Source organism: Xenopus laevis, chromosome 3L (assembly GCF_017654675.1).
Source record: "Xenopus laevis strain J_2021 chromosome 3L, Xenopus_laevis_v10.1, whole genome shotgun sequence".
Classification (NCBI taxonomy): domain Eukaryota; kingdom Metazoa; phylum Chordata; class Amphibia; order Anura; family Pipidae; genus Xenopus; species Xenopus laevis.
The window spans coordinates 107,687,766-107,699,980 of NC_054375.1; the positions used below are offsets into that span (position 1 = coordinate 107,687,766).

A 12,215-nucleotide genomic window follows, 5' to 3' on the forward strand; every position below is an offset into this window, starting at 1 on the left:
CCTCTTCCTCCAAGTAACTGTAGTTCAATAGCAGCCGTGGGTACCCAGGTTAGTTTCCTGGTCTACACTCTAATAACAGTGTCCATAACTGATGTGAGTTTGTCTAGTTGGAGCACCTCTATCTAGTTGCAAACAAAATCAATGGGAAATGTAGCACTCTTGGCAATAAATGTTTTAAAGTAAAGCAAACTAGAAACATCTGCAGCTGAAAAATGAAGGAGTGATACAAAGTCAATTAGCCGCGAGTGCTTATTAATATTTTTGTTTCAGTCTAGGAGTGGATTGAGTGTAAAATAGACCGGTCTTTAGCTACAGGGGCTAGTGGCCTATATATATATATATATATATATATATATATATATATATATATATATAAAATTATATTAGTAGAGGCAAGCAACAGCACTACCCCCACTCATGTATAAATGTTGATTTGTGTTGGAATTTTTTTTACTGTATGTGGAAAAAAATAAAAGTTACGAGGCCTACAGTACATGGTGTTTTCTCATGTTTTCTCTCAGGGAAAAGTCACAGACAGAAAGCTGAGATTTTTATCCTGAAACCGACTCTGTGGTTATGGCACCTGCATCATTTTTGCAGGTTTAATCAGCTGTGATCACCCTCACGAGGACAATTTGCACAGAACTTTCCTAGACTGTTATTATTATTCTAAGCTTTTGGTCTTGCTAACATTTCCCTGATATAAGCAGTGACAACTCCATAAAACTCATGTGTGCTATTACCCTTATAGTCTAGGCAAAGGAGAATTCATATGGAACCCTACTTAAAAACAGGCTATTTATATATTTTTTTTTTCAATGATTTCTCTTGAAGACATTCCCTTTGACCTCCGAACAGGTAAAACAAATAACTGGCCATCTCTTTAGCAAGCTTTTCCTTTGTAAGAAAACAATGTTTTAACATCTGAACACGGATATAACCAGAACTGATTTCCTACACTTTCCTCATGGCGTCACTTCATATGGAATGTTGCAAGTGTATTCTTGGGGAAAGGCTTTGAATTCAAATATAGACGCTATGTTTTTCCGCAATGCGTTAAGAATGACAAGCACAATCAGACATTGGTTTGCAGTTTTCCAGTATCTTCCCTTCTTCCCAGCCCAAAGAAGTCCTCAACAAATAACCCCGAATGGAGGAGGATCACCGCGGATGACCTTGAAATCTCCAAACAATGTTTCCTGGTTGGTTTAAATGTTTATTCACGGTCCCCTTCAACTCTCCGTTTTCTCACTGTGATTTAAAAAAAAATAATCAGTTAGTGACCAGCAACAGACAATACACCCAACTTCCTACATACACGGAAATGTCATGCCAACAAGACCTGTGTGATTACATATGATTAGGAAGTTTACCATTAAAACATGCATGCTGTCTGTTGCAATGTACGGAGAAACGTTAACTATAATATTTTCACCAAGTAATCGTATTGACGTGCTTTATAATCCAGAACTGTAATACTGTGAGGGTCATATATGCATTTTACTATTTACAAGCTAAGTGCACCATGAGTGTCTAACTAGAGCAAGTTATATTTAAAATACACTAATTAGAGCATAGTACAGGTATCCACATTTGCTAAACAGTACAGCCTCATGCAGACTAGCATATTTGAGCTTACTGCAAAGAGACAGACCCTAAAAAATTACCCTTAAATTCTATACAAGTCAGCAAAGTTGTGGAATTCCTATTTTGATCCTTTAATACATGCTCCTGTGCCCTCTGTAACAGCTTTCCCTAGACAATTTGATTGGACAATGCAGATGTAGCTGCATGGTACCTTCCCTCCCCAGGAATATCTATAGAGGATGCAGACACTGATTGCTGAGGTGCAGTTTTAATTTATGAAAATACCTATTATTTTCAAAGTCTGTAGATGGGCAGAAATTATTTTTTGGTTACACCAACATGAGACTGCCCATTTGAAGCCAACTCACTATGGAAAATGTAGTGATAATATATGGAAAATATCCATAAAAGCACATTAACAATATAAGAATCACTCAGTTAGTCTGCATACGGATTGTTAGTTAAAATAAAACACTGCAAAATACAGCACACACACTAATAAGAGATTGTGTGCATGAAGCAGGAACAGGCATACGCTATAACCTGTGTGTCCCTGTAGGATCAAGTTTGAAGAGCTGCCAATGGATTGGGAGGAGCAATAACTCGTATACTCCATACTGAGTAATACAAGACAGCAGAAAGAAAGATATAAGCAGCCAAGAAGTTGCCTAGCGTTCCAGTCCAACTGATATTAATGCTGAAATTATAAAAAAAGATGAATGTCAGTTATCATTCCCATCGTATACTTCCTTCCCTACACACCAGAGTGGATGAGCAGATGTCATGAGCACAGACTACTAGGAAAAAGAGAATAAAAGGACATCTCTACCAGCAACATTATTAAACACCAAACTGCCATGTCATGTAGTAAAACACAAGAAACAGAGCACAGTTATGGGATCTGTATTTCTATCTTGTGGAGCACTAAGCACAAACCATTATTTTTTGGTTTGGTGTAACATCAAGTTATAGGTTTGGAGTTATTATTACAATGAACATGAAATGAATCAAAGAACTGTTCACATAAATAGGGAGCTATGCAAAAATCTATTGTGGTACTTTTTGATAATGTATTTTCAGACAACATTGTTGTGTGGTGTGATTTGGCTCTGGCATGTTCATCATTTCAAATTCAAGAGTTTTCCTAAAGGGTTGTTGGCAGGCAACACCCTGTGCGCCACTTTTTTTCGTGCGTCATGTTGTCAACGAGGTTATGTTTAACCAAATCTCTTTTATGGCTGCATTAGCTGCCAGAAGCACACTTTCAGACGATACTCACTAGATTATGTTGAGTTGTCTTGTCTTGTTTTGCATTGCAGGACATTTTCCCATCTGCAATGCGGCCCATAGCAGTTGTTCACCTTTAAGATAACTTTTAATATGATGTAGAGATATTCTGAATCAATTTGCAATTGGTTTTCATTTTTTATTAGTTAAGGTTTTTGAGTTATTTAGCTTTTTATTCAGCAGCTCTTTAATTTGCATGTTAAGCAATCTGGTAGTTAGGGTCCAAATTACCCTAGCAACTATGCACGGATTTGTATAAGAGACTGAAATATGAATAGGAGAGTTCTGAATATAAAGATGAGTTATAAAAATTAGCAATAACAATACATTTGTAGCCTTAAAGAGTGTTTGCATTTTAGAAGGGGTCAGCGATGCCCATGCAATAAGTCAGAAGAAAAAGGCAAATAATTATAAAACTATAAAATATAAATTATGAAAACCAATTGAAAAGTTGCTTAGAATTGGCCATTTTATTACATATTAAAACTTACCTTAAAGGTGAACCACCCCTTTAAGCCTGAATAGTGTTTCTCTGTTAAAGGGCCCATATATGGACTGATAATCTACCAACTATATGATGGGGCCATGTTGACAGCTTTTATTGGCCCATATATGACCAACTTTAGCCTTCAGAGACTGTTCACATTCATTTATATTACTGTTTCTTATGCAGACTCCTAACAGCTTACATATATTTTTAAAATACAGAATATTCTAACTTCTTTAAATGTATCCACTAGATACCCACCAGTGATTTCCTTAGAATGTACCTGCTTTGTGTCACTCTCCAATGATCCTCCCAAGAGACAGCTATTCTTAACTTAACTTTAAATCTATATCTTCACCAAGGCAAATAAGCTTTCATCTAAACTACACTGACACCTTGGGTATACACTTCTAATGTATTTGGTTTCACATGATCCCTATCCCACATGGCCTCAAAGCAATGTGGAGAATACTGGTAATTTATAGTAAAAAGTCATGTAATATACTATGAACTCTGCTCTTACCAAGATCATTATTCTTTGTTATTGCAGCTGCTGCTCTTGTCCGTGGTCCCTGCTGTGTAAAGTGGTAGCCGATTTTCAGAATTGTTGGGTTTTCCTCAAGCAGACGTGCTATCTCCATTTCCACTCCTGTTCCTAGCTGTTGTCTCTGTTTCATCAAGAGGAAAAGAGGAACTGAATTAGTCTTGAAGGGCAACAAAAGGCAGACGCATAAAGATACCTTTATTTTATTGTCCTTAAAGGAGGACTAAAGCTACAAATTTGGCATGTTTTAAGGTTCTGTACCAGCCCAAGGCAACTACAGCCCTTTAGCAATGAAAATGTGCGAAACTAAGGTGCCCCATCTAGCTCCATATCTTCTTTTCTGCTGGTTCATAAAACATGCTTAGTGCTGCTGTCCGTTACCTAAGCTTAGGGGACATTCACAATACACTGCATGTACAGAAAATAAAAGTCACAATACAGGCTGGCTAGTACTTAATTCAAGTTATCATTTTATGTAAGCTCAGAAACCATCACAATTTGCATCAAAATGTAAATCAGCCCTGTAGCATCAGCTTCTATGACAAGTGAACCTCATATTCTGCTTAATGATTTACAAATCCTCTAGGCTTAGCTTCTCAACAGAGCTCTGAGTATGTGCAAAAACCCCTGTGCACTGAAGGTTCAAATCAATAGTAGTGTAGAGATGCTAGTGCAGTAAGTTCAGTATATAAAATACAGCATTTCTACCCATATTTGTATTTAGGGTTTAATTATCCTTTAAAGTAAAACTATACCCCCTGAACAATGTAGGTCTCAATAAAACAGCTTCTATGTTTCATGTTAATAAACTATTTTCATAATAATATACTTTTTTTAGTAGTATGTGCCGTTGAGTAATCCTAAATAGAAAATTGCCATTTTAAAAAATAAGGGCTGCCCACTGGGATCATAGTATTCACGGTGTACACAAACAAACCATACTTGTTAGGTCACATGAGCCAATTAACAGACAGAGTTCTGTCTTTTGCTTCAACGCTTCTTCCTGTTACAGTTAGGGGCAGATTTATCAAAAGTCATGGGGAAGTTTCGAAGTGAAATACTTCGAATTTCAAGCTATTTTTTGTGTACTTCGACTAGGGAATAGTCATACTTCGATTCGAAGTTGCAAAAACTCTGAAATTCGAATGTCGAATTTTTTTGAAGTACAGTATCTTTAAAACTTCAACTTCGACCATTTGCCACCTAAAAGCTGCCGAAGTGCTGTTTTAGCCTATGGGGGACCTCAAAGGATCCTGTATGGAGGCAATTGGGGGAGTTTTGGGAGATCGAAGGTCGAAGTTAAAAAACTTTGAATCGAAGTAGATGGAAGTAGCGCTACTTCAAATCCTACGATTCGAAGTAGGTCCACTTCAACCACCATTTGATTGTTCTTTTTGAATTCGTAGTTCGATCTCTGAGACAGCGCACAGACCATCACGAAATGGGGGCACAAGGCAAGAGATGTAAAAGGGCAATATTTACTTAAACTACCTGTTGTTAAATATTCATTTTGGGTATAAAGTTTTCCTTTATGGATCTTCAATTTCATAAGGTTGATACACATGGGAGGAATTCTGGCCCAGAGGCAAGTCTGATCTTATTTATGATAAAAGAAAAAAAGGTATTTTTTTTCAATAATAAATGTCTTAAAAAGGTGATGAGGTTTATTAAACTTCAACATGCGGCAAACAAAAGTAGATTTTAGGACATCAAACCATTTAAACTTCCCAGATCAGTTAATCCATATAATATACCCTGTAAATACTTATTATGGTTGCATCATTAACAGTTCTTATTGCTTGAAAAAATATTTTAGGTACTAGCAGGATTTAATGGCCAGTTAGGGGGAAAATGAATGAAATATAAAAAATGTTGTCCCATCCCACTGCTCAGAATGAACTGGATCAGTCTATCGCAAAGTCTTCCTGTAATGGGATGCTCTAAAAGACAAGGAAATTTCATATATGTTGTTTTACTATATAAGACCAGATTCTTAGTTTACCTGATTATCAATTTTGATCTCTTGCAAGGTTTCATTTTCTTTCAGTGCTTCTACCAAGGCCAATATTCCAGCTCCAGTGACAAAATTAGATTCAATGTTAAAACTTCGAAGATTTCTGTTTACTTTCAGCATGTCGGCATATGCCTAAAAAAGAAGAAAATAACATTTGGAATGTAATATTTTTTAAATCAATTTCTCAAGCTGCATTATAACATTATTTGCGGTGTGGCCAGACTTAAGGTATGGATATGCAAATTATGGAAATATCACTTATCCGGAAAACCCCAGGTCCCAAGCATTCCAGATAATACATCCAATATCTGTACTACATTTTTGCTAAGATATATGTTACTTACCACGGCTACAGGATCATTGCTTCTTGTTGCTGCAAGGCTGAATTTTTTGACATGGGTGTTCTTCTCTAATGCCTTTGCATAATCTTTCAGCGTCGGAATAGGAATATTCTGAAATGGAAAAGCATTATTTTGCAAACAACTAAAACACTTGTGGGAAGTATGAGAACACTGGAGTGGGGGGGTATATTTATTAAAGATCGGGGGGGGGGGGAACAGTTTTTTACACTTTTGATGAGAGAGAGAAAAATGTCCAAGACAACAGAAAGAAACGTCGAAGAATAAACCACAGCCTTTGCGGCTTTTTTTTTCATGACAGTCCTGTGAGTGCGGGTTCTTTTCATACAGTATATATATATATCTTGCATGTTTAAAAAGCATTTTTTTTTTTTTGGTCCATACCTTAATGTTGTTCAAGTTAACCTCAGTCAAGCGTGCGTCATTGTCTCGGATTCTTTTCAAAGTCTCTTCCACATTAGTGGGATTTGGAGGCTCATCAAAAATGGGCCTAACAGGTTCTGCTTTGACCACATCTGAAAAATGAAACGTGTTAGTTACCTGCTGCTAAAAATGGAAGATGAACTACTGCTTACATTTCACAGTAATATTTTTCAAAGGCCACTAAAACCAGTCCAGGAAGGATAAAGGACTCAGCTTGAGAAACAAATACATGGACTTATGCTATCCTCTGACCGGGTAGTAAGTAATATGCTGACAGTTGTACTTTAAACTGTACTGTAAACTATAGGATAGATATCATCAAAATATACAAAAGGAATACAAAAACATATATACCTTAGAGGTATGATGCAGCTCCTAATATTTGCTCTGCATCCTGTTTTACATACCATGCCAAGTATCCTGGGAGCATCAGCACCACTACCTAAAACATTTGCCAACTGCTGTGCGGCAAAAATTGTATTACAGCAAGTAGTATGGAACACATTGTAGTAATGTGCAGTATGATGGCGCTCTATAAATACATGTTAATAATAATAATTATAATAATAGTACAGGTAACACTAAAGTCCAGTAAATTGACAATCTTCATGATTTTTTGTTAATTAATACATTATGATATATAAAAACACCATGTATGATCAATGCAAGACCTGCAGGGTGGCCATACTATGCTTCCCATAGAAGCAGTTTGTCCATGAGCTCATTAAAGGAAGTTATAGTTCTCGTAATAATGAATATAGCGTGACTGTTCAGATGTACACACAGAGTCTTAACGGCCTTGAGAAAGCTCCGAGCATGGAGTGAAACGTACCTCGGCCTATATCATAATGTGTTAATAAACATGGTTTTAAAAATGAATTGAGGCTGTGTTTGCAGGATCCAGAGCACCATAGACCACCATAGCAAATTTAAATGGTACTGAAAAAATCCTGAAGGTTATAAATTTACTGAACTGAGTGCTGCTAGTTGGATCTTTGGTTTCTCCACCTCTAATATTTAAAGTGTTGTTGAATATCCAACAGAGAACCACCCCATTCTAAATTGGATTATGGATGGTGTAATTGTTCACATTAGATCAGAGGTGCAGTGCCTATCTCTATAATAACTGTGCAATTAATGGTTTCTGCATATTTACCCAGCCTTAACAGGAAACTAGTAATTTATAAGTTGATATGTCAGTTACACTTTTTTATGCACATATAGTGAATTTAAATTCAACCATCTATAACTAAAATACAATGATTACTGTGTGTAAGCAGGAACAATGTACTTACTAGGGAATCCTTGGCAATCGTAACCGTTGCTGGTGCCACCGCTTGGCAACAGGGTGGGCATTCCAAGGATAGCTAATCATAGAAGCAAACACAGAACACAATCAAGACATGCAGAACCAATTAAAATGTCTGTTGTCTTGGACATTTATGGCTATGCAACATAAAATGTGTAGTAGTGTGGGTAGTTTACCTTTAAGTTATTTTATAGAATGAACAACTCTAAGTAACTTTCAATTGGTCTTCATTATTTTTTTTTTTAATAGTTTCTTAATTATTTGCCTTCTTCTGCCGACTCTTTACAACTTTCAAATGGTGGCAAGTGGTCCCAGCAGTCAGAAAACTATTGCTCTGTGAGGCTACAATTTTATTGTTATTGAAAACCCACAAATAAAAAATGATGACCAACTGCACATTGCCTCAGAATATGACATCATACTAAAAATGAACTCAGAAGTGAATAATAATATATGTTTACTCTACAAACTACAACTAATTTTTAGCACTTTTATCTCACTCATGTTCACCTCCTATCCTATGCAGGATGCTACAATAATAAACTATATAGAGAATATGCATTTAGCTCATTTCATAATTTGTTATTAAATTTGGATAATTGTCCTGCTGAAAGTTGGGAGTTGAATTTTTTAATTTCTTAAAGGGGTTGAAATCCTTTGCTACTCTGTTTCAAAAATCAAAGCCACCACCACCACAAAAAAGGACAGCCAAACACTGCTTTAAATTGCAATTATTTTTACAAATAATAATGAAAATATATATTTAATAAATATTCTAAAGTTGCTTAGAATTAAACTTGCTTTCGTTAACCAAAATTGTATTCTTGGGTTTACATTTTTTTATTACACTCTACAGCAGGGGTGTCCAAACTTTTTGGAGGGCCAGATTTAGCGAGGTTAAAATGTGCGGAGACCGACCATTCAGCTTGACACCGATATCCCTTCCGAGGTAGCTAACTAGCGATTTAGGCCCTAAATGAACCCCAGTCTGCCTTATAAGAAAGCATGCATGATATAGTAAGTTAAAAGGCTGCCACCACCACCACATGCTGCATGTCTTATCCAATTATGTGCATCAATAGAAGGGTATGTTACCCTTTTGGTGTAGCTATGTAATTGCAATGAACTGCCTGTGGCACCAATTATATATGCTAACAAAAAATCCAGTGGCTTGACAACTGAGGAGTACGGTGGGGCAGGAGTGCCAAAAGTCCAGCCCTCTAAATTATGCGGAAGTACAAGAACTAATACCGTACCACTGGCCGCTAAAGGTCTTTCTGAAGCTGGAGGGCACCATATATGACAGCCTCTGGATGAGAAATGAAAGGAAGCTGTGTACATTAGGAATGGGACCAGGGAATCTAGTTGTACAGAATCTAGTTGTATGGAAGTGGCACCCCAGTTGCAAGCCATTACCTAATGAGCCAGTCCATAAAGAACTTGAACTCTGGGCAGTGCAAAATGTCTGGTTTGCTCTAACAGAACTACACGAAGTCCTGCAGCTCCTGCACTTTCTGCTGGTCCATAATGAAGGAGACACGTCCTGTGGAGCAGCTCAGCCAGGCACCCTAGATCCGAAAGGCAGGGGGCGCGGCGAGAGCAGCTTGTCATTACCTGCTGCGGGCCAATTAAAAATGGATTGCGGGCTGTAGTTTGGACACCCCTGCTCTACAGCATCACAGGAGTAAACTAGATTGGTGATTTGAAATAAAAATAGTTAGAATATAGTTCAGTGTAGGATTTCATGTTAAAATTTTATAACTATTGAGGGCCAAAAAACTTTCGCAAGGCATCCTTTTGTGCTGCACTGATGCATTGTTTCAAGGTATGTTATACTTTTATAATACACAAAAGGTATGAATATCTTGTAAATTATATCCTTATAAACAGTGAGTTCTGATGTCATTAGTTATAAACTGTAAGTTCTGATGTAATTTTTGTCACATGACTCACTGAAATTTGTGTATTATAATAAATAAAGTACCCCCAGTTGTAAAATATGAGGATATTAGAAGTTACCTTGGAGTTCCATGACTTGTATAAAAACACCCGGCCTCGTGTTTTTATATGGTCATGAAACTCCTCGGTAACTTCTAATATCCTTATATTTTACAAGAGGGGGTACTTTATTCACTATATTATTGAGTAAGCTACAAGTAAAGGTCCATTCAATATGATTTTACATTGATTGCTGTGTTATCTACACTCCCCCATTCACTAGGAAAGATGTGGGCCAGCAATACCATAAAAATAAGAGCTTCATAGAGAAAAGGGATTTGACATAGGTAAGGAAGGGGACAAGAAGTCATTGGTTAGGATAAAAAAGAAACAAGTATAGTTAATAGGTATGCCACTTTAAAATGGTACTTTGATAGTGTTTGTCTACAGATTTGGGGGTTTGTAAAAAGAACAGTCAGCACGACTTTTTCTTTTTAAGTTGTAGTGCAGGTTCCCCAGTGGCCACTTATCACCGGTCAATATTGAAGAAATTGTAATTGAACAGCACCACTCAATCTTTATAAGATAAAAATGCCTTTATTGCAGCCTTCTGGGCATCACAGCTATGATGCCCAGAAGGCTGTAATAAAGGCATTTTTATCTTAGAAAGATTGAGTGGTGCTGTTCAATTACAATTTCTACAGATTTGGGGTTTCTCATAAAACAAAGATAAATGTTCACACATAATGCTCACCTGCAAGGTCACACAGCTCTGTATCAGTAGCACTAGTCAATGCCTCTTCAAGTTCTGGATCAAGAGAAATCTTCTCTTCTTTACGGAAGTCCAAGGGCTTTTGTTTTTGAACAAATATTTTCCCTACAATGAAAAGCACTGTGTTAGGCATTGTCCTTACCAGCCTTTGAAACACTTCCTGTTGAAAATCATCTTGTTTAAAAGTCACTGTAAATGTAACAGCAAATTTCACATAGCTGAGCACGAGAAAGACACAGTACCAGTAACACAGCTATTATGTTTATTATTTCTAAAGATGCTTATTTCTACTGATAAATCTGTATAACTTATTAGCTCTACTACTGAAGGACTGACTGTTTCTCCAAACGGAAGTTTATCGGTTACATAGAAAGGGGATGCAATAGCTTGAAAAAATTGCAAGATATACCCAAAAGCCACACGATCTCTTGCAAACGTTTTCCTCCTATTTTTGTTATTTTTTTCACTTGTCAAAAAAATAGAGGCAAAATTTTTGCCCATCACCGAAAGATAGACACCTAACATATCAAACATTTGACCAAGCAGAAAGGCAAGAAATGTATTTTGTATTTGCATCCCATAACCTCAATGTAAACACATGAGACTGATTTTGCTTACAGGTCCACAAAGTTTAAGGGGACCCGTCACCCAAAAAAAAATTCCAAATCCTATTTTATCACGTTAATTAAGCAAAATGAACTTTACACTATATACTGTAAATTATTTGAATCATGTTTCCTTCCGGCTGGGAACTCATAATTATAGCAAGCAGGCAGGAGCCATTTTGTGGACAATGTAAGCCTTGTATCATCTCAGAATCTTGTTATCTAAGGCATAGAGGAGGGGCAAGCAATATTTGATTGACAGATGAGATGTTTAAATGAGTTTACAACAGCTATATATGCTTTAATAAAAAAAAAAGGAATTTGGATTTCATGTTTAATATGAAAAGGACTTTTATTATACTGCTTTTTATGTCTAGGTGAAAGGTCCCCTTTAACTAAATACATATTGTAAAGCATTTTGGAAATTGTTAAAATATTAAAGTCAGAAAAACTCATAATACTCCTCTAAGTGAACTTTATTTACATTTAAAACATTTTTAGTTTGATTTTCCCTGCCTTAGCTTCTCATAAAGCACCTGAAGCAGTGACAGGTGGCCCCCCCAGTCTGAAACGTTCGCTTTTATAGCTGCATGTGCTTTAAAGGAATTGTTCAGCGTGAAAATAAAAACTGTGTAAATAGATAGGCTGTGCAAAATAATAAATGTTTCTAATATAGTTAGCCAAAAATGTAATATATAAAGACTGGAGTGACTGGATGTGTAACATAATAGCCAGAACACTACTTCCTGCTTTTCAGCTCTATAACTCTGAGTTAGTCAGCGACTTGAAGGGGGGCCACATGGTACATAACTGTCCAGTGAGTTTGCAATTGATCCTCAGCATTCAGCTCAGATTCAAAAGCAACATATATGACCCATGTGGACCCCCTT

General features: G+C 36.6%; 1 protein-coding gene across 3 annotated transcripts in view; it reads right to left on the reverse strand.

Annotated features, from left to right (window-relative positions):
• Positions 1-674: 674 nt before the first annotated feature.
• The window catches only part of tmod3.L (tropomodulin 3 L homeolog), a 40,667-nt gene continuing 29,126 nt past the window's right edge, over positions 675-12,215 (reverse strand). The window contains exons 4-10 of one of the 3 annotated variants that reach the window (XM_018250550.2): positions 10,703-10,825; positions 7,997-8,068; positions 6,663-6,793; positions 6,264-6,371; positions 5,908-6,051; positions 3,885-4,029; positions 675-1,251 (exon numbers count right to left, since the gene is read on the reverse strand). In XM_018250550.2, the coding sequence (XP_018106039.1) occupies positions 1,217-1,251; positions 3,885-4,029; positions 5,908-6,051; positions 6,264-6,371; positions 6,663-6,793; positions 7,997-8,068; positions 10,703-10,825 (758 nt within the window). In that variant the 3' untranslated portion in view covers positions 675-1,216. 3 annotated transcript variants of the gene reach the window in all.